This window comes from Drosophila willistoni (genome assembly GCF_018902025.1).
Source record: "Drosophila willistoni isolate 14030-0811.24 chromosome XR unlocalized genomic scaffold, UCI_dwil_1.1 Seg144, whole genome shotgun sequence".
Lineage (NCBI taxonomy): Eukaryota > Metazoa > Arthropoda > Insecta > Diptera > Drosophilidae > Drosophila > Drosophila willistoni.
Genome location: NW_025814057.1, coordinates 3633688 through 3656218, shown reverse-complemented (window position 1 = coordinate 3656218; position 22531 = coordinate 3633688). Strand labels below are relative to the sequence as shown.

The window sequence follows — 22531 nt, the reverse complement described above, 5'->3', positions numbered from 1 at the left end:
GATTAGTTTGCACAAATCGATAATCAACCAAGTTAATTGCAGCTAAGTTTCCTCTTGGAGAGTATTAACAAGTCTAAGCTAGTTTTGCTGGGAGGAGGGGAGGTAAGTTTGCCTTATTTCATTCACGCTACATTAAACAGAGTTTAGCTTAATAAAACTATAAGAGGCACTTGCTAATCATGAATTTGTATGCACTGTAAATGTATTGATTGAAATGAAATTATCTTAAAGACAAGATAATTAAGTGTTCAAAGTGTTTCTCATGACATTTTAGGAAGTGAATTTGTTTATTCGCCAACTAAATCGGTTGCGTATGTATTTCAATACATACTACTAAATTATTCAAATTGTCAACAGAAATTTATTTCAGTTCTTTGGATAAGTTGCTTGTGGTTGCCCAAGCTGGCGGAAATGGCCAGGAGGTTCAGAGACACAGGCAGTGGAAGGCAGAAGGCAGGACATCAGGTGAGAGGCGTCTCTAACGCTGAAGCTGTCGCCACCCAGAGTTGTCCCCAGTTGGGTTGTTCTGTTTTTGTCAGATATCTGTGTTCCATATAAACACATACACAGACACACACACACACACACACACACACACATGTGTGCGTGTGTTTAAGTAACAGTTTGCGTGTGTGTTTGTGTGTGTGTTGCTGTCTGTATTCTTGTCGCCTTTGCCTTTGCGGTTTGCAGCTTCAGTTTTGTTTGTTGTTTGCCATTTGCCGTTTGTTCTTGCTGCTGCTGCTGCTGCTGCTGCTATTTAGGCAAATTTATTTGCCTGCTGCTGTTTGCTTTTCATTTCCGACCACCGTCGACAAATCAGAGGCAAACTTGCCAGCTAAAAAGGATATTATCAAAAGCAAATCTGTTTTGCCTCAGCCAAGGATTACCCTCGACCCTGCCCCCTGGCATTCCAGTCCCAAAAATGCCACCCACTTTACTCTGTTACTTATTTGTCTAAATAATTTGCAAAACATTTTTTGTTCCCTTTTTTTGTTCATGCTTATTCTTTTCCAGCTACTTAATAGTCTCTCAGTGAATGTGTGTGTTGGTGTGTGTGTGTGTGTGTTGGTTTGTGTGTATGTCTATCAAAGAATGGTTTTAATCTGGAACCTGGTTGCCCTGGTCACGCCATTTGGGTTTTGGGGTAAGGCTAATGGTGTTCAAGTTGAGGTTGAACCTCAAAAAGGTATACCTAACAAAATGTTTTGTGTTTTTCCCTTTTTGGTTTTTTCTGTCGTCTCTTTTTATTTTTTGTTGATATTTTCCACTCACGTGTGCAAACATTTGTGAGAAAACCCAAATCTGTTGGCCAGCTTCTTTATTAGACCAATTTTTATCACATTCATCGATCTGCTAATTGGTTAAGCAAATGTTCTTTATATTCTGTTAGTCTTTTAATACACAAATTGTCCATTTCTTAGGGCCATTTATGTGATGGCTTCTGTTTTGATTCAACATCTCGAACATGCTTGTTGTAAGCGGTTTATGTAGATGGATCTATTTCTGATTGACTAGATAATTACTTGATTTGTCTACCTATGTACATACATGCCTGTCTGTCTCTATGTGTGTGTGTGTGTGTATACATAGGAGTGAGTGCATTAGACGACAATAAAGTTTTCGGGCAAAATCAAAGTGCATGTCTAATGGATCTTGATGTTTGGTTTCTGTTGTGTTCTTGTTGCATAATTTGAGGCGGAAATGCATGGAAGCATGTCTATGGGGCAGGAAACTGAGTTGAACAGGCGCGCAATCATCAGTGTGTGTGTGTGTGTTTGAGTGTGTGTGCGAGTTGGAAAATGCATTTGGTTTATGCGTGCAATCAAATTTATGAGAATGTCTTATTAAAGAAATATTTTAATTTATAGTAGACGAATAAAAACCACAATTCAATTCTCTAAAATAGTTTCTCTCGATCGAAACATACTCGGACTTCGATTCTAGTTTTATATGCCAAATTATGTCGATTAAAGCCAAATAACTATGTTCCTCCATCATCGACATCCTAAGATGGTAAGTTCATAAGTGCTTCATGGTTTATAGAGATCTTTTATAGGGAATCTCAATATGTGTCAACAACTTAATTGTGATATTATTATATTCCCCATGATAATTATCTGTCACTAAAACTCTCTTGGCCACAAGACAATACACTAGACGCCTGAATTAAAGCCATCTACTTAATCCACATGCTGGTAGAAAGGATCAAAAAGATTGAACAGACTCAGCAATTTAATCTAAAATAAATCGTAAAATTTATATTAAGAAAATAAGAAAAATTTCTGTTAGTCAATAAACGCTTGAAGAATTTACACGTTTTTGCTGGCTGCATAAACATTTTAGCCACATTGTAGTCCCCTCACACACACAAAAGTTCAAACAGCACAAAGTTGAGCAGAACTCATTGCTCCGAACTATCCCCCTGAACCTCCCCAACCGCCCCCATCCATAGACCACTTAACCCATCCATTGCCAGCGTCGGTCGCGTTGTCATAATCGCATTTGAATTAGCTTTGCATACAAAACGCCGTTGAGCAATGTAAACAGGGTGCCCCAAGCTAAAGAGCTATCGTCTTACCACACACAGCCACACCACATGGTTGTATGCAACACTCTGTATCCTTCTATATGCATTCGTTGTCAACGCCTGTCTGCATGTAGCCAACCAAGCATCTAACCATCTAACCAACCAGCCAACCAGCCAACCAACCTACCAACCTGGCAAGCCTAATGTGCCACTTAAACTTAAGACGCATTTATTGTCTTTTCGTTGTTGTTGTCGTTGTTGTCGTTGCTAACGCTGCTGCACTGGCGCAGCAGCTGCAGCTGCATTTTCCATTTAATTGACGCCATTGTTGACAAAATGGCGGTCGTCGTTATGTTGGCTCTTCTGTTCGCGTTTTCAGCCCATTAATGTTCGGGGAGGAAGGAATTCTTTCCAGATTCAAGTGGCAGCAGGCTAACAGAAAGCGGAAAGTTAAATACATCGCCATGTTTTTGTGGGCTTAGCAAGTGGGAGTGGCAGTTGCAGAAACCGCTTTACATAAATGTCAAAAGTTTGATTAGCATTTGAAGAATAATAATAGAAGAATAATAATAATAATACTTTAGATGTATTTGAAATGCCGCCGCTTAGTTGAATACCCTTAACTCTCATCTAGTCTATTCTCTCTGTGATTCTTTCTGCCACACTAGCCAATATTTTTAATAATTCTTTACTTATTAATCACAAATTTTGCATATACATATGTACATGAATATATAGATATTGGTTTTTTGTCCGAATTTTCCATTTCAAAACTAAAATGCACAAGAAAGAAAAAACTGTTCTGAAATTTTTCGTTTTCAAAAATTCAAATAACCATTTCAAATTTTACCGCAATTATCGATAACAATAACTGATTAGCGATAGGCGACACTAAAATATCGATTTTCGATGAACAGAATCAGCTGAGCAGTGTTGTTAGAAACAGCTGACATTAAATTTTCAAAATACACACAATTTTTATATAAACCGACGAAAAATGCAATTAATTAGAAATTGTGCCCGCAACTTACTCAAACAGAGACTGCTATGCGAACTGAGAGTGTCCAGCATCTACTATTCCACATCCGATGGTAAGTGATTGGAGTTTTTAAGTGATAATCCGGCTGCCGGCTTTACGTGTTTGATCCGTGTTTGATTTACCCTAGACGCAAGAGCGAAGCTTTCACTGGCCAAAGGATATAGACCCAAACAGGTGGAGGAGGCGTATTGGCTGCGTGAAAAGGAGAAGGCCAATCTGCCCAAGCCTGGAGAACATTGCAGGCGTGGCAGTTACCGCATGCTTCTGCCGCCTCCGAATGTGACGGGAAACCTGCATCTGGGGCATGCCCTAATGGCCACTGTGCAGGATGTGATTGCGCGGCAACGTCGCCAGCTGGGCTACGATGTGGAATGGATACCGGGCACCGATCATGCCGGTATCGCCACCCAGGTGGTTGTGGAGCGGACTATAGCAGCCTCTACGGGTCAGACACGGCAAGAGCTGGGGCGCACGGCATTCCTGGAGCACATCTGGAAGTGGAAGGCCGCCAAGGGTCTGGGCATTGTGGAGGATCTGCGTCAGTTGGGCTGCACCCTAAGTTGGGAGCAAGAGTATTTTACCATGGACGATCAGCAGGCCGTGGCCGTGAATGTGGCCTTTGAGCGTCTCTTCGATGAGGGCCTTATACAACGACGCAACTCACTGGTCAACTGGTCTGTCACCCTAAGGTCGGCCATCTCGGACATTGAGGTCGATCTGGTGGAGATTAAGGAGCCAACGGAGTTTCCCATTCCCGGCTATGAGCATCCTGTTCTCTTTGGTCGCATGTTTGATTTTGCCTATCGTGTGGTCGATGGCGAAACCCAACCGGATGGCAATGAAGAGGAAATTGTCGTGTCCACCACCAGGCCAGAGACTATTCTCGGTGATGTTGCCGTCGCTGTGCATCCTCTGGATCCGCGATACAGCAAATACCGCAATCGGGATGAGGTCAGGTTGAAGCATCCCTTCCGCGATGACACCATTCCCCTCATTTTCGACATGGGCGTGGACAAGGATTTTGGAACGGGCGCCGTGAAAATAACCCCAGCTCATGACAAATTCGATTTCGAGCTGGCTGGCCGCCACAATCTGGAACTTCGACCGGTTTTCACCGATGACGGGCTTATTGTGGACACCTATCCGGAGTTCAAGGACAAGCCACGTTTCGATGCTCGAAACATGATTGTCGATCGCCTGGACGAGTTGGATCTGCTGCGTGAGGTGCGAGCCCACACCATGCAATTGCCCATCTGCTCGCGGTCCCGAGATGTCATCGAGTACATGATAGTGCCCCAGTGGTTCCTCAAAACCAAGACAATGGCCGAAGCAGCGCTTTCCGAACTTTACAGTGGCCGACTGCAGATAATGCCGCCCAACTTCGAGCTCGAGTGGGATCGATGGCTGCAGGATTCTCGCGACTGGTGCATCTCCCGTCAGCTGTGGTGGGGCCATCAGGTGCCCGCCTATCAAGCCACCGACAGCAAAGGGGAAACCCATTGGGTGGCTGCTCTCAATTCCAAACTGGCCCACGAAAAAGCAACTGAACTCTTGGGCACCTCGAACTTTACCCTTACCCAAGACACTGATGTGCTGGACACTTGGTTCTCGTCATCCCTGCTGCCCTTCTCGGTGGCCGGTTGGCCCGATGAGAGGTACAAGGATAAGTATCCGTTGGACATAATGCAGACGGGCCATGACATTCTCTTCTTCTGGGTGGCCCGCATGATGATGATGGGCCTGAAGTTGACAGGCAAGGCACCCTTCAATCATGTGCTCCTCAACGGCATCGTCTGTGATGCCCAGGGACGGAAAATGTCGAAGAGCCTGGGCAATATAGTCGCCCCTCAGCAGGTGGTCCAAGGTGCTAGTCTAAACGTGAGTTGCCAATGTATACGCTAGCTTTGTCTCTCTCTATCTCTATCTCTGTCTCATTCGTTTTGCAGAGCCTGAAGGCTTTGTTGCAGGAATCCTGCGATGCCGGTGTGATTAAGCCCCAGGAATTGAAGACTTCCACTGCTGGGATGGTCAAGATGTTTCCAAAGGGCATACAGGAATGTGGCACAGATGCGCTCCGTTTCACTCTGCTGAGCCACAACATTAAGAACCATTTCATCAACTTTGATGTGGACGCTTGTCACACGAACAAACTGTTCCTAAACAAAATCTGGCAAGCCATGCGTTTCACCCTGGGCTCAGCGGAGAGTCTTGGTGTCAGGCTGCAAGATTTCGAGACCATGCAAGGAGTACAGCTTAGTATGTGGGATCAGTGGATTGTCGGCCGGTTGGCTGAGACCCTTTCCATCTGCTCGGAGTGTTATAACAACTATAATTTCCATATGGCCACAGCGGCCTTAAAGCATTTCTTTTATCAAAATCTCTGTGATGTTTATATAGTGAGTACTGACAAGTAACAAATCAATATTCTGGATTACACTCCCACTCTCCCGCAGGAAACGACCAAATCGAACATAGCCAATCGCACAGCTGCCGGCTATGTCCATGTGGGAACTCTAACTGCCTGCCTAAGCTGGGGTATTCAGGCCATGTCACCGTTTACCCCGTTTGTGGCCTCTGAATTGCTACAGCATTTACCGCTGAACATTGAGCTCAAGTTATCCCAATATCGCGATCCCAAACTAGAGGCCGAAGTCTCTGAGATTGTCCAAATATGCCAGAACGTGCGTCAATTGAAGAGTCGGAATCAAATCAGCAAACGGCATGCACCGCAACTCTGTTTGTTTGCCCAGAATCCCGAATCCGAGGATATACTCCGTCGTCATTTGCCGCAAATTCAGGTGCTAACCCGTTGCGTTGGTGTCGAACTGGAACTGCTTAATGAGACATCGGAGTTCGCCAAGAAACTGAATCTATTCTCAACGGCCGGAGCCCTGTGCTCGTTTGGCCTTAGCCTGAACGAAGATTTCCAAATCACGGAAGAGAAACGTCAAGAAATGCAGGACGCCAATGCCAGGAAACTGCAGAAATTGGTCAACGAACTGCAAAAGTATCGCATGCGTATGGACAATGATGCTTTCCAGTTAATCGTCGACAATGCAACGAGAACACATTTCGAAAATCGGGTAAGTTGAGGACTAAACTAAAGTGTTCGATGGCCAAAACTTGGATGAGTTCTCTTTCTTTCAGATCAAGGAGCTGGAAGCCGAGATCTTAAGTCTTAGGCCGTTGGCCCAGTGAGTAAGTTTGTGGGGCAGGAGGACCAAATTGTACAAAAGAAAACTAATATTGTGAAATTTATGTATCCTTGTTACTGTTAAATAGTCCGCTAAGTCTTTAGATAGATGAGGTTTTTTTTAAATTTAAAATATATGTACATATATAGAAAGTCTATAAATTATACAAATTTAATTTAATTTGCAAGAAACAACTTTCTTTTCTTCAAATGATTTCACTCCGATGATAGACAGACAGATCGACAGATATGTAGATATATGGATAAATCAAGTCTCTTTATTATGATAAATGTAGGGAAAGGATGTACCCCCAGCTCTATAGAACAGGGCACGCGTTTTGCGAATAGGATAGATAGAAGCCACGATTCGATATGTCCATATCCTCATTGCTATCAGTCACCGTGTAGACCGTAAATGGCTTGGCCGAAGTGGTCGTTGACACCAGGCCGAGTCCACAGAATCTATCACTTGGCATCGCTGTGCCGCCCTGCGTCGGAGCCGGTATCACTATATAGTCCGTTGTGCATTCCTGACTCTGGACAGATGAGGTGGCCAGCAGTGTGGGATCCACAGCGCCCACATCGTTGGTCAGCGTAAACGAATAGGAATCGGAGCTGACCTGACTGTACGTGATGGAGCACATGCCCGTTGCCTTCCTTATACATATGCCATATCTTGTGTTGGCCAACTGTCGAGTGCCCTGCACTCCAATCGAATTGAGGGCCGACGATGCGGCGGACACATAATTGAAGCTGGAGAAGGTGCCACTGGAGGGCATGTAGTACTGCAGACATCCCGAGGGCGCCAAGGTGGCTGAAGTGCAGCCGAGCATGCGTATCTGAAACTGCCATTGCCGATTGAAGGTGTAACCGCTCGATGTGGCCACCGATATGGAAATGGGATTCACTCCATTGAAATCCACATAGATATGCTGGCCCGCATTCTCGCCACAAATGGTTGGCACCTGTGAGGCACCTCCCGTAATGGTCAAGGCATCCGTGCTGCAAACGCCATCGCCCGTTGGCGGGGCCAGGGATAAGGCTAAGAAGTCCACACGCAGCTGGCAGATTGTCGAATCCGGCGGAGTCACAGTAATTGAGCAACGTCCGCCCCCGGCATAGGGTGCCGGATAGTTGGCATTGTAGAAATAGGTGTTGTTATATGTGGTGCTTGCCCCACACGTCCTTTGATCTGCAAAAGGAGCAACATTCAAACTGAGGCAAGTCCTTGATCCGTCGTCTTCATGTACTTACAAATGCAGCAAATCGCCTGAGCCGTGATGGTGGAGCAACTGCCGGCAGCCACCCCGCTGTTATCCGAGCACTCGCCATTGATCACACAGGTGCCCAGCAGGAGATTATTCCCAATGCATATGTCATTGGAGAAACGTCCGATTGTGTAAAATGGAAACCCTGCAGGAATTCAAAATGCCAAGCAAAAAATAAAATTGAAATTGACTCGCTAAAGATTCCCATCGAAAGGGTAATAAAGAAGAGCATAAAATTTAACAAAACCCCCCAAAAAAAGGTATATTCAGAAATATCTGACTAACAACGAGTAAATCCAGATTGAACCAACTCGATTAATTATGATAGGAATATGTTTGAAATCTGTTAAAAAACGCTGAAAAAACTTGTCAATTCACATGAATGGCAAATAAAGTTAATCAAAAGGATTATTAGAAGAGAAAGATATAACCAACTCTTAATATATCTCAATATTCCTTTGGAAATGTGAAAAGATAGAAAAGTATTTCAATTCAGAATTTGCCAAAATTGTTTGAAAAATATGTAAATATTATCCATGATTAAAAGAGTTGATAAGGTTAATCCTCCAGTTAATCTTTTCAGATGTCACACGACAAATTAGAAGCACCTTAAAATATCTAAACTCTCTGATAATTGGGTGTGGGTAAGTTTGGAATTTATCCAAGCGGAAATGACGGGTGACAGCGGCCAGTGTCCAATAATGTTTAAGACTAAAGAATCCAGCGCATGGTACCTCAGCACTGGGTGATAATTGAAGTGTGACCCACATACAACGACGTCGTTGAGTACAACAACAAAACAAACGGCCAGCACTCAAAAGACCTCACTCAAACAAAACAAAAAAAACAAGAAACCCACAACGTTCCAACTTACATCTAGGATGCCTCGAACTGTTGCGAGACATCGCCATGTCCTCCCCATCCCTGAGGGCCACAGAAGTTTCCAAGCTTTGGCTGCGATTATGTGATTCATTGAGTATGACTTGACTGCTGGCACGTGCCGCACTGTATATGCCCGCAATGTAGCAGCTGAAGAAGATGACCACTATGGCAAAGATGCGAGTGGAATGTGTCGAGCGATTGGACATAGACAACGACATGACTATGCGTCTATTCACTTTCGGTTTTCACTTGGGAGAAGGTGAAGGAATGAAGCGCTTCTGGAGCTCGAGAGCACGTCCGTAGGCGTGTATGTTACAATTGAGACTGATCTCTGGGAGCTACAGTTTTTGGGGGCTTACTGTGTCACTCACGCAGGTGCTAATTGAGAGAACCCGACGCGACGCTAGACATTGCTCCAGGTTTTGGCGCAGTGCAGCGTAAATGCAGGGCCGGATTGGTCTGATATAACCAAGAGATCAACAACAATAGCCATTAGAAAGAAGGTTCTGTCTAATATTTAGGTCTTTTTCAAACAAATGAAAACCTCATCTCCCGTAGAATATACGATTACCCTAAATGTATGCAATGTTTTTGGTTTTATTTGAGGTTTTTGAAATCCGCTCCTGCTGGCAAGTCGTGTGGAGTTTATTTCGTCTGACGAATATGTGGAGCATTCACGCATAGCAAGTTGACTTCGCCGATCTCTTCCTTCCTCTTGTTGGCATATGTAATTAATCAAGTTTTTATGGTAGAAGCGCATTTTATCATTCTAAATGACAGCAAATAAACAACTGGACGAGGAAAGTGATAGAAATGCCAAGCACTTGGAACCCAATTTGTCTTGGCCAGAGTTTCTCACACACGCGTGCAGATCATATGTAATACATACATACCTATGTATGTATATATTTCGTCTCATGATTTGGTGATAGAAAGTGCTTTTGAGAGTTATTAAACACACAAATCCATATTGTCAATATCAACATAAATATCTAACGATCATTTATACGCTCGATTTGAATTTATTTATAGAAGTTTTAGCACGATCCGTTACAGAGGTGATGTAACAATAGTGTTAGATTTTTTAAGTTGGCGCGTGTAAAGATCGAATGCTGCAGAATTTGGATCCATTGATCTTGTTTGGTTGGCTGATTTGCTTGGTTTCTTCATTACATTTCTTTCGTATTGTCACCCGTAAGAATGCCGCTCTAACGCACGACTCTAATTAGCAGAAGCTCACTAATCACACAGATCTGGCCACTAATTAATGTTTAAACTCAATAAGAAGGTAAAAGTGGAATGGACACTCGATTGTTTTCCAGGGCGAATGCGTAGAAAGTTGCAACAAAAGTCACAATGTGTCGCCAAACAAACAAATACATACTTATCTATATGTATGTATGTAGCTAATCCACATTTACTCTATGACATTTTGTTTAGATTTACAGCAAATGTTGCCTGGCATTTTTATTACAACAATAACTATATGATGGGTAACGTAAAAAATGTATCTATTCAATTTCGATCACGGCTCCTGCTTTGGTGAGCGCCTCCTTTAGCTTCTCAGCCTCATCTTTGGGTAAATCGCCTTTGACAATGGTTGGAGCGCTCTCTACAAATTTCTTGGCCTGGACCAAATTCATGCCCTCGAGCAGAGTCTTCACCTCCTTGATAAGCGCCACCTTTTGTTTCTCATCAAACTTGACCAGCTTCACCGTGAACGAGGTTTGCACTTTCTTGGGGGCAGCCTCCTCTTCATCATCCGCCGAAGCAGCACGTGCCGGCCCACCAACTGCAATCTGTGGGGCGAAGGCAGTCTCTGGCAGGTTGAGTTTTTGTTTCAGCAGCGTGCTCAGCTCGGCCACCTCGAGCAGGTTGAGGGCGGCTATGTTGTTGACAATGCTGTCCAATTTGGGATTGGGTGGCTTGGCGACTCCCTCGGGCACTGGGGGCACCAAATTCTCAGCTGGAGCAGCAGTGGCTGTTGCCGCAGCAGCGCTGTACATGCGTTGCAAACGAATTTGACGGGTCATTTGACGTAAGGCGAGGCGTGTAATCTGCATTGTGTTGCGGGGGCTGTGCGACGAAATCGAGTTTTAGTCATTATATTGCCGTAATGTGTTGAAATTGCCTAATTTTACCTGTGTTTCTAAAACGAATTACAAAATTATCCTCAGGTTATGTGAGCACTAATGATGCCAGATCGTCGTCAGCCGGTTTATTGATAACGATAACAATCATAAAGTGTTGCCACTCTTGAGCCAGCAAAAAAACCGATAAAAACCCGCAATCCGCTGATATTTCAAATTCGATTTACCATTTAGGGGGGTTTCTACCTTGTTGGGCCGAAAAGACGCTTTTTATCAAGATATTTTTTTTAAGAAAAGTATAATAGATCAAGGAATGAAATTTTCTAGAGTTGTTGGAAAAACTTTATTCTACGTATACAAATTTTTAGTTTTGAGAATACGCGTTTAGAAATTTGCGCTACAGCACAGCGCGCTCGGCCGACAACTTTCGTAATTTTACAGATTTCAACTTGTAATTTTTACACAGTATTCTCGAAACATATATCTATCCGAAAATGCAAAAAAAAAGAATCGAATTTTTTTATAACACAAGGTAGAAACCCCCCTTAATATGTCTGTGATATAATTTGTTTTTACAACAAACGCATAAAAGCAATCAAGTGAATTGTCAAGATTTAATTAAATTGTCAATTTATAAGGAAAAAACTTTGACATAGTCAATTTTAAGCTGACAATTTTCTAGCCAAATATCGGCTTTGTTTTTGACATCATCCCAGAAAGTCTTCATGGCTTTTGGATTGAATTCAGCCCATGGTTTGTCCGTATTATAGAAAAACTCATTAAATCCGCCCACACTCATTCCAAAGGTTAGATAAAACTCCTTATCGAATGGAGCCAGGTCGCTGCCTTGCTCCAGTATTTCCCTGTTCTGCAAGGTTTGCCCATTCACAGTTGTCCCATGAAAGGCTCCCCCATCGATTCCATGGCGACACAATTCTCGTCCATCTACTAGCCACTTCATCTCTCGTGGAGTCCACAGCAGCGTGTAGTTGTGGAAACTTTCAACCCAATCATCATTGGTTTCCCCAGTGCCCACTCGCTGGCAGATCTTAGCCGATCGCATCGGTTCCTTCGCAGCTAACAGGGCGCCCGTGTAAAGATCCACTTTTCCATTGGCTGGACGCGTAAAAGCCAGACGAATCTGCCCCGACTCATAGTTGTCCGACCCATATGCATGCTCTTTAGGCTCCAGCCAAAGCTGGGGCGTCAACCAGGCGGCACCAGGCATTTTTGCTCGCACTTCGACACGACCATACTTGAAGGAAAAGCTTCGTTTAGTGGAGAACTGGGCTGTTACCATGGGAGGCAATAGGTCGTGTCTGGTACGACCATCACGCACACAGTTTACGTTTTTCGGGTCTGCCTCCCCCGTACAGCTCAAGCCCAGATCCAGATGGCTGTTCAAATTTTGCTTGTACAGACGTTTCAATGTGGTGGCCTCGAGCACTGCGTGGCCGTGGTTTAACTTCATCGTGCTGGGTGCATCGTTTACGTAAACATTGAACTCGTAGTCTGGAGCTCCGGAAAAACGACGCTCCAACAACCAAGAGGCTGGATCAAATTTGTCCGAATTGAACTCCTCCACGAAAATCATTTGACCACCACATTTAACGGGTGCCCCATTCTTCCAAGTCAGGGTCTCGTTGCATCCAATACGAACATCCAATTGATATTTCGGGTCTGTAGGCCACGCCCAAGGTGTTGTTGTTTCCAAGGGTGTGACAACTGGAACTCTGGGGCTAGAACCGGTGTTGGCTTCACCGCTGCTGTAGTCAGAGACAGTGAAAACGCCGTCATCTTCACGATATCCCAATCCATTGTAGATCACATAGGTCCAGTAGTATAAGACATCGCCTGGCTTTAGTACCGATACGCGATCTCGAAATGTCCAACGGCCGTTCTTCATTTTCACTATGTCACGGGCCCATGTGCCGGCCTCCAAGCCCTCCATTTCCTCATTTAACTTGCCATGGAACGCAAAGAGGGTAATGCCCTCTCCATGTGGTATGGAGACTTCGAATCCCTTGGGATAAAACACCTGAATTCTTGCCTTTGGCACCTCATAGCAAGAGGCCAGACAGAGGAAGCAACAGCCCCAAAGAAGAGTAAGCGCTGCTCTCAACATTTCCACTCAAACTTAGAATTACAAATGATTCGAGGAACAAATTGAGAGCATACAATGGCAGAAGCTTTCAGAAGCACTCGGAAACTTATCAAGAAACCGGTCCTACTTTGCTTTTTTTTCGAGCTGATTGTTTGGATTAGAGTCTACGAGAGCAACGTATTTTCCCTGGGGTTTGCCCGAGATCAAGGTTATTGATGATTACTAGTGGCTCTCATTGCGGTTTATTTGACTTGTTAATAAAGTAGTAATATTAACCAGAGGGCCGGGGCTAACTTCGACCGCGTCAAAGTTTCTATACCCTTGCAACTTTTTTGGTTTATTAAAGTGGAAAAACGTTTTATCGAAAAAGACTAATATTTGCGAAAGAACGGCCTGCAATCTTAGCATAGGAAATGACGAAGATATTGATCAAAGTCACTGTTTTCGACCGATTGCTCCTATGGCAGCCATATGATATAGCGGTCCGATCCGGCTTAATCCGAGATATATAGCCCCTGCAGTATATACAAAACTACATGCAAAGCACATACGTGCTGATCAAGAATATATATACTTTATATGGTCGGAGATGCTTCTGACCAAAATGAATATACCCTTTTTGCAAGGGTATAAAAAGAATTTGAAATCAGCAAATTCAAACTTTTGCGCCTTATCGATTACTTTTACTTTTTACTGCGGGTTTACACCTATCGGCTAATCGACATTTTCGGAGCAAACCTATCGGTTAATCGACATTATCGGAGCAAAACCTATCGGCTAGTGGGCATTATTGGAGCAAAACCTATCGGTAATCGACATTATCGGAGCAAGCATTTTTTAGCTTTATTTTTTAGCTGGTGGTGCTGACAAAAAAGTAGCCAAGCTGACAGCACAAATTGCGAATGGAGTAGGCGGCGACAACGTGAAAATAAGCTAGATTTCAGAAAATATAAAATAGCTAAATTGGCAGCACTGGTCTCTAGTCGTGTGCTTGTCGTTGCTCGTCTAGGGGAAATTTGTAAAATATATTACACCGAATTAGAAAAAAACAACAAAAAAAATGCACAAATTATTCTAATAAATATATAGTTACTTTTTTTTAAAATTCGAATAACAACACTCCGCTTTTTTACAACTATATTACGATACCTATACACAGAACGACGGAAGGAAGAGGAACCAAAAAATAACAACAAAAGTTCGCAGCGCGTGTGCCAAAACAAAAAAAAAAAAACTTTTGGGTAAAACGAAAATTACAAATAAATACCAGGAAAAAGAGGAACAACAAACGGCAACTGCTATAGTGAGAGGGTGATAAAGAGGAAAACGCTGTACGGAACTGGGTTGGCGATTTTATTATTGTAAGTAGAGATTGATGCAGTTTTATGTAATTCGCTATTCGACTTTTGCTTGCATTTTAACAGCTGAGGCGTTGCCAGATAGAAACCGCAGCGGGTTGCGGTGACAGGGGGGTCTTCGTTTTACATAATTTCTTTTGAGACATGCCATTGCGATTTGTTGCTGCAAACGCTTCGAATGTTTTGTTTATTTCTTTTTTCTTGCTCTTAATAAGTTTTATTGCAATAGACTTGCCAATTTGCAAGTAAATATATCGATGTATGGGCAACACTGCGCCGCTGCAGCTTGTCCAAGCAGCTGTGGCTCGTTGCTGTTGTTTTTATGTGGTGGAAAAGACCACGAAACACCACACGAAAGCAAAACAACCGAAATAGCGTATGTTTATAGTGGAAAACCTTGTCAAACTAGTGTATACTCTTTCCATTTCCTATTGCCGGAAAGAATATTCTTTAATATAGACTCTTTTTACCGCAATTTCCCAGATTGCCCAATGCTTAGCCAAGTTACTAACACACAGGAATTACTAAAGACCAATAACTCGTAATTTAGCAATGTCACTCCAATAAGACAATAGAGCAGGTTCGCATTCCAATTGGAATGCGATATTCTAATGACACGGCATTATAGTATTTTACTATTTCCTTCGGTAATGTAAAGAAGAATTGCCGCTAAACTGTTCTAAGACAGACCCTTTATCCATTAATATATAGTAAATATCTCACATAATCTCCGAAAGATATACAAATTAGATTAGATTTTCAGAGCATATTCGCCTCTTTCTTTGGTGTTGAAAAATTCCCCAAAATCCAAGTAACCCGATCTATCGATACAAATTTATGCTACTGTCACACGGATTTACCTTTTGATGGCTCCGTTCGGTGTTACAAACTTTTCACTCATTCAAATGTAACCTTAGCAGGCTTTGAAAATGATTGATTTTTCCTCGCTCTGCGTCGTTTCAGAAAAGTAGGCGACGAAAATTCGTATCTCTGAGCAGCAGGGAAAATTATTTTAGTATCACAGTCGTCTCGCTAGCGTGCGGACGGGGCCAGCAGTAGCTCGGACAAAAAAAATTCTAAAATAAAAAAAAAAAAAAAAAAAAAAAAAAACACAAAAATTAAGTAAATACGGGAAACGAGAAAAAGTTAAATTAAATTTAGTGTAAATATTTGTCATACATATTTTTTTGTTGTTTTGGATACCAAATTTTTAAAAAGTGTAATTTAAATTTTATGTACAAAAGGAACAAAAACAAACAAAGAAAAGAAAAAAAATTTTATCGAGTGTGTGTGTTGTCCGTGTGTTTGGTTCGTGCAATGTGTTAAACAGCAGCAACAACAAAAAGAGAAGCAAGAATAACGGTAACCACTTCAAGCCAACAACAATAAAGTAAGTGCAACAGAAAAAAAGAATGAAAACACAAAAAATAAAAGTCATCCGGAAAGGAATAGCAAATGGGGAAAATGGAAAAGCGTAGGCTGTGGAAAAGTTGCTAAAGCTCGTTTTTAATTTACATAAAAAGAAACGAGAGGAGAGAGAGAAAAGGAATTTTTCCTGCTGCAAGAAAAGAAAAACATACATAGTATTGGCATCATCTACGTCACAGAAACGCGACTGTTGGTGTGAGTGAGACGGCCTATGCAGCACCCCCGGAAATGTAACACACACACTACTCACACACACACACACACACACACAGACACGGCCAGCAGCAGCAAAAGGAAAAACTTGCACCTGAAAGTTTACTCTGTTCTCGTGTTTCGTGCGCCTGCTCGGCCCGTGCCTTCGGTTGCAGCGGCAGCAGCAGCATCAGCGAGCGAGTTAACAAGGCTGAAAGGCGATTCATGGTATTCCATTAGCCAGGCTATCTGCTCTGAGCCAAACTATTTGCTGCGTTTTAAAAGTTTCACCTGCCCACGACGAACAAGAACAAGACAAAAATGTATCGTTAAATTTTGACATTTCATGTTCTGTCTATATGGCACACACACACACACACACACATACAAAGAGACTGACAGGAGAGGCAGCGGCATGATTTGGCCTAGTTTCGTGAAACTCGTTCAACCCCAACACAACTCACACGGCTCAGGGTGGCCCTTAGCTCTCTCTCTTCTCCATGTCCCTGTCTCTGTCTCTCTCACTCATGCTGTGTGTGTGTGCGTAACCAATTGAAATTGGGGCAACTGGCAAAAATGGCAACGAATCAGTTGAGCAAAGCAAAGACCATAATAAACCCTTAACTAAAAGAAAAAAAGAATAGAAATAAAAGACGAAAGAAAGAATGGAAAGGGAAAACAAATCACGACCTCCCCCTTCTAAGAAAGAAGCTGAGCTGCTGCTGCTGCTGCTGCCTCTGCCGCCGCTGACGCTAACGCTAACGTTTCTGTTGCAACTTGGCCCAGTTACTTAAATCTAATTGCAAACGTGATAATAGAAGTGCACACAAAAAGCAGCTGAAGCAGTAACAAACAAAACCCAAACACAAACACAAACACAGACACACACACACACAGAGAAAACATAAACTTTGCTGCTGCTGCTGGAGAATTTTCCAACCAAAAATTATTTGCTCCGCACAACATTTATAGCCCTCCATTATAGAGAAATGGTATATAAAAAAAATAAAACACAATTGACTTATGTCGTCCCGCGGCTTTATATATATTTTTTAGCAATATTCCCAATACCGTCTCATTCCTGTCACTATACATTGTCTGTTACCCTCAAACATGATGCACCGTATATGGCTGACGACGCTGCACTAAGGATACTCAATGAATGGTTGTGTTTATGTTCTTCATACAATACTTCCACGATACCGTCACAATCATACAATACATATATAAATAAATATGTACTCCAAAAAGGTATCGCTCGCACAGATATCAGATTTATGCCTTATTCAAATTAAGCACAAGATAGATCTCATCACAGTTATCTACGATCTAAGTTTTAAAGCTATTCAGGAAATTACTAACAAACTGAGCATAGACAGGCACTATTAAAAAATATACGTGTCATCTAGTCTTCCTAAATATTGTATATTTATAATTTTCAATGCAAGCTCTGGCATCCAAAAAATCATCAACAGCCTGGATCTATTTCCGAGGTCATTCAAGACAGTACAGGCATTCTACATACTCTCAGTCTCCAGTAACAACTAAATTTCTATAGATCTGACAAGTACACGAATACATGTGCTCATATGTAGATCCTGCATGTTGTTCGCACTACTATCCATTACATATTCTTTGTATACATGTTCAATGTATAGGAATGTATCCTCAACAGAACGTCTCCTCGAGTTACATAGAGAAATATCAATTAGTAATTTAGTTTTTAATTCTTGTAATAAGATTCATTGAACAAATGCATGAATATAGCTTTCTGTGCTACAAGGATTCGGACCACATATGTGTACGTGTATGAGTGTGAATACGTTTGAGTAGTATCGAATAAGCATTTCTATACAGTCCTGCAGCCATAGAAATGCGGTCAAACCGAAGTTGTTTTCGGGGAGTTCTCTTTGGGCTTCTTACTCTTTTCATTTCATCTTTAATAAAATGCTATTTAGTAGTATATGACTATGCTGCCCCGTAATCAGAATCATCGTTGATATATCCTCATCATTACGATAGTATGAAAACATAACCCAATATTGTGTAATTTCTACTTTGACATTTAATTTCTCTCATATTTGTTGGGGAATCGCTCTATATATATCTCTCGTTGTAGAGTAAGACAAACAATTTAACATATGATGATTAAGATTATAGCATGCTTATTACTAGCACGCTACATAAGATTCATTTTCGGTTTTTTTTGTGTATTTATTGATTCTCTTTGATTTCGTCGTTGTGTGCACCTTGTCTTTGTTTTGTTGTCTCCAGTAATTTGGCTAATCAGCTAAAAATTGTTTCTCTCGGTTGCAATAATAATTTTGTGTCTTTTTTCGTTTGTTTTTGTTTGCTCTTTGTCTCAGATAGTGATAAACAATCATGAGATTGGGTATGTTTGATTGAAGTTCTGGATATACCTAGCAACTTTTTTCCATCTAGGTGTATAAGCCATAATTGTACAAGTGTTTCGAATTCGTTTTGTTTGCTTTTTTTTTTTTTTGGTGTTTGTTTATCTTTTGAGGTGTTACTGTCTGTGCTTTGTTTTAATGTTTGGGGTACAACCTACGAGTAAATATGATTAGTGATTGACGGGTTAGATAGTTGTCAGTATAAGATACAAGATATCAATGACTGGCTCAAGTTCCATTACATGACCTATATTGCTAAAATATTCTACGATGTCAAATGGCACAAATACTCACATATTGGTTGCTCGTCTCTTCTCATACTTTTAATCTATTATTAGGACTCTCCTCTCACCTCCCTCCTGCCATTGTCACTTGTGTCATTGTAACAGCCGCTACCATCACACCACCACTCAACCGACTGAACATGCTAGTCCCATATGCCAAACTCATACCTTTTATGTTTTCTCAATACGCAATATATTTAATGATATATCGAGCGTGTGTCGCGGTTTATGAAATGAGTAGTGTAGCTGCGTATGCTGTGTACCGTCTCTCCGTCGCTGTGCCGACTCCGTGCTGTGTCGCTGAGGCGATGTCGATGTCCGTCTGTTTCGTGTTTCTTGTGTTGTGTCAGTGAGGAGCTAGTGCTTATGATATCATTCTTGAGATTACATGGCAGATATTATTAGTAACTCACGTCAAAAATCTTCCTATATTGTTGTAAGTATTATTATATACTCAGAATATACGAGATACGTAAAATGAAACGAAACAAATAACATTAGGTCGAAGGCGATATATATCTACTTTTTTTCGGTGTGAGTCATGTCCGATAGATAGTAATTGATGGTTGGTGATATTCCTATAGCAGTGGGTTATCGAGACTGGGATTCTCACAATTGATATATATCGAGAGAACCATTAGACTATCTGACACATATCTATCAATACAACATGAGTATATATATATATCTCTGTTTATGTGAAACTTAAAACCGTCTTATACTCCTCTCGAGATAACGTGCGTGTGTTTCCACATACTCTGTGGCTTGAGACTGCTAATATATACAGTTTATCTCTAACACTTGCATTGATTGATTTTGACTATTGCGCACATCTGTTGCTACCATCACTATTTGAGTACACTGACCTATCACTACACTTATTCTATACCTCATCCACACTTACACTAACCTATTGTTGTGGTGTTGCCTGGGCAACATACACGCACTTGGACTATTTAATGCACATTCCTATTACATAACTTTTATATATGCATCATTTGTTTATCTAAAACATTTTCGCTTTGTTCGCTGTGTGGTATTATTTTTCTGAATATAACAGATGATTCTAAGATGATAATAAATGGTGATTTGTCGTCTATTATGAGGTAGTAGGTTCCGTGTCCAAAATCATTACATATGAGCAAGATTACAAGTTTTGTTGTCTTGTGTTTGTCTAGGGCCTAAGTATAGTTGTCCTCTTTAACGCATACAGTCTTCTTATATCACGATACTTATGCACTCTATCCTAGTTCTACATTACAATCTCTGACCAATTTGATGATACATCAATTAGTCGCTGAGCCCATATGTTAATTGTGCTACCATACAGATTTTGACTATACATCATATATAGTATATGATATAGAGCACTAAATATATGTAATACAGATAGTCTTATAGTTATATTTAGCATAGGTATTGAATATATAAAAGTCCAAAGCGACTCTGTTTCTTATTATTACTTTTACTATGAAATTCAATGATAATATATTGTTTGTATATAGTAGACTTTTATTATATATTGAGTGTAGTGATATAGTAACAAAATATCAGGAGATCAACTGCTGAGTTAGAGAAGAGGGAGGCATCAGCGAGAGAGAGAGAATTAATGAGACAAACGATAATATTGATAAGCCGAGATACACGAGGAGCGAGCTCACAGCATTAGATGAGAGTCGAAAATTATTAGTATGTATATATATTGGTGTTCACATTATATGTTTTAAAATTAGCAAAATATAACCAATTACAATCTAGAGAGTGTATGAGATATTTGTGTGCTCAGTATAAGTCTTTGTCATTTGGGTCATGTGATATAGTTTCGTGTACTCTTCACACGATTTATGTTATATAAACAGCACAAATTACGTGACGGCGTCAACATAGCATCGCCTCAGCAGACTCGATGCATAGTTCTGATACGCGCGTGCGTCTCTTGTCCGTACGCGAGTGTCCGTGGCACGAGTAGTGAGGAGCCAAGAGGAGAGACTGGCATTAACAGAATGACAGCGTATGGTAGTCATTGTGAGTCATATATAGCTGTATGGATCGATTTGGTGTTGGTTGACTCCGAGTATATGCGTTCTTTAGCTGACTTTGGTTATAGCGACTCCTGCATCTATGCATTACTACGTGTTGACATATTCCTATGTATTAATGTGTGTATTGTTCGTGTTTTTGAGATATGTTGAAATTGGTATCTATGAGATAGATATTGCACATTACGTTGATGTAGTATAATATTATTTGCTAATCTCTGTGACTTGCGCATTTATATACTATATTATTATACTTAGTCTTCTTCCTTATTACTCTTATATCAGTTTTGCTTACTGCTTCATACTGTGTCGCCATCGCGGTCTACTCTCTCATGTGGCTGTGTTGATCGTGTTTTCGTAAAAATTTTCTTAATTCCACTTAATGCATAGTCTGATGACACAAGATTCCACAATTATCTATATGGACATCATATAATGTGTACTGTAGTTTTATACAGCTAAGCTCATTACGTCCATATGACACAGAGGTCTCGCCGGTACTAGAACATATCGTACACGAGAGCAGGAGCAGTGAGACGGGGAGAGACGTGGAGAGCAGGCGAGTCAGAGGCTCTAAAAGAAAAGGACAGGAGAGAGCAAAGAGGGGCGAGCAAGCAAGGAGCAGTTCGCATCGCAAATGCTTCAAGTAAGTCAGCCGGTAGTGGTGAGAAAATAGCACTTTCACACATAGCGCTGATGGCGGTTTACTGCGATGAGACTCTTCGTATCAGAGAATTTCACCAAAGTAGCTAAGTCGATTAATAAGTCAGACTCGTGTGAGTTAGTATAGTATGTGACTATTTCTCGCACTTAGGTTATTCTATTCAGTCAGTCTAGAAAAAATTCTGTTACAAATTTAATAGTTGTACCATTTCTATCGTCATTGCTTATCTCCACCTCCTCTTGCACACTCCTATTTTAGACTCAAATATTATCTCAGATATCGCACAAATTGCTTTTGTCTCTTCCAATTCCGCTAGCTGCCAGCTCTCTCTGGTAGCAATATGCAAGATCTAGTAGCTTCTTTCTGCCCTCAACACGTCCTCGATGGACAGGTTACAAGTGTCTCACAACGATCAACCCATACACTATCTAAATCAGCAAGCCAGAATAATGTGCACATCGGTACGCTAGGCAGTAACGTGTGGGATTAATAATTAATTACAAATACAAGATGGCAGATAAGAGTAGAAGACCAAGGGAGAGAGAGAATACTGCAACACTCAGAGAAGGCATGATTCTTGACCTTGTCTAGTCTGTTAAACAATTTATTTATAATTATATTACTATTTGATTCGACTATTGCCCGCCAGTCAAAAACACAAAAAAAAATGCGTTGTTATGTTTTTTTTTTTTCATTTCTTTTCTAAATATTCGTCTATGCTTAGCACTATACAATTTACGCCTCTAAACTTCGCTCGGCTTTAAGCGTTGTGAGCTAAGCACAAGATCGCCGATTTCTGTGCGTTGTCTCAATTATGCCAATCTAGGATGCGTATTGCATCTGTGTGTTGGATGCATTATCCCTGTACAGAATTGCTACTGTGTTCCATGGCAGTAACATAGCACTAGTTGAGAATGATTGCGTATGGATCTAGGTCCCCGGCGATGTCTTTATGATCCACTACATAATCTCATATTAGCTGCACTTAAAGAATGTAATAAATGGTTCTTTAGAACGAGATATATGCTGACTATGAGAGTGTGTAGTCTGCA

At 41.4% G+C, this 22531-nt stretch overlaps 4 protein-coding genes across 4 annotated transcripts; 1 reads left to right on the top strand and 3 right to left on the bottom strand.

Moving 5' to 3' along the window:
• The first annotated feature begins 3494 nt into the window (after nucleotides 1-3494).
• Nucleotides 3495-6921, top strand: LOC6638601 (valine--tRNA ligase). Its single transcript, XM_002062244.4, has 5 exons — nucleotides 3495-3618; nucleotides 3694-5444; nucleotides 5513-5962; nucleotides 6020-6649; nucleotides 6714-6921. Exons 1-5 carry the CDS (start codon nucleotides 3525-3527, stop codon nucleotides 6762-6764), a joined length of 2976 nt encoding a protein of 991 aa, XP_002062280.1. The 5' UTR covers nucleotides 3495-3524; the 3' UTR covers nucleotides 6765-6921.
• Nucleotides 6922-6984: 63 nt separating this feature from the next.
• LOC6638602 lies at nucleotides 6985-9326 on the bottom strand. The gene is made up of 3 exons (XM_002062245.3): nucleotides 8902-9326; nucleotides 8014-8172; nucleotides 6985-7951 (listed from the first exon to the last, which is right to left on the bottom strand). The coding sequence occupies exons 1-3, from the start codon at nucleotides 9125-9127 to the stop codon at nucleotides 7077-7079; spliced, it is 1260 nt and encodes a 419-aa protein (XP_002062281.3). The 5' UTR covers nucleotides 9128-9326; the 3' UTR covers nucleotides 6985-7076.
• Nucleotides 9327-10190: 864 nt separating this feature from the next.
• Nucleotides 10191-11128, bottom strand: LOC6639432 (50S ribosomal protein L7/L12). Its single transcript, XM_002062246.4, has 2 exons — nucleotides 11051-11128; nucleotides 10191-10985 (listed from the first exon to the last, which is right to left on the bottom strand). The coding sequence occupies exon 2, from the start codon at nucleotides 10970-10972 to the stop codon at nucleotides 10421-10423; it is 552 nt and encodes a 183-aa protein (XP_002062282.1). The 5' UTR covers nucleotides 10973-10985; nucleotides 11051-11128; the 3' UTR covers nucleotides 10191-10420.
• A 471-nt stretch (nucleotides 11129-11599) lies between these two features.
• LOC6639433 (gram-negative bacteria-binding protein 3) lies at nucleotides 11600-13152 on the bottom strand. The gene has a single exon (XM_002062247.4). The coding sequence runs from the start codon at nucleotides 13122-13124 to the stop codon at nucleotides 11631-11633; it is 1494 nt and encodes a 497-aa protein (XP_002062283.3). The 5' UTR covers nucleotides 13125-13152; the 3' UTR covers nucleotides 11600-11630.
• Between the last annotated feature and the right edge of the window lie 9379 nt (nucleotides 13153-22531).

Bases quoted from the DNA above. Each gene is read 5' to 3' on its own strand.
- LOC6638602 (XM_002062245.3), bottom strand. From the start codon at position 9,127: ATGTCGTTGTCTATGTCCAATCGCTCGACACATTCCACTCGCATCTTT. The intron at 8,173-8,901 runs GTAAGTTGGAAC...GAATTCCTGCAG, and splicing joins CAGTTCGAGGCATCCTAGAT to GGTTTCCATTTTACACAATC. The intron at 7,952-8,013 runs GTAAGTACATGA...CTCCTTTTGCAG, and splicing joins TCAGGCGATTTGCTGCATTT to ATCAAAGGACGTGTGGGGCA.
- LOC6638601 (XM_002062244.4), top strand. From the start codon at position 3,525: ATGCAATTAATTAGAAATTGTGCCCGCAACTTACTCAAACAGAGACTG. The intron at 5,445-5,512 runs GTGAGTTGCCAA...TTCGTTTTGCAG, and splicing joins TCCAAGGTGCTAGTCTAAAC to AGCCTGAAGGCTTTGTTGCA. The intron at 5,963-6,019 runs GTGAGTACTGAC...ACTCTCCCGCAG, and splicing joins ATCTCTGTGATGTTTATATA to GAAACGACCAAATCGAACAT.
- LOC6639433 (XM_002062247.4), bottom strand. From the start codon at position 13,124: ATGTTGAGAGCAGCGCTTACTCTTCTTTGGGGCTGTTGCTTCCTCTGT.
- LOC6639432 (XM_002062246.4), bottom strand. From the start codon at position 10,972: ATGCAGATTACACGCCTCGCCTTACGTCAAATGACCCGTCAAATTCGT.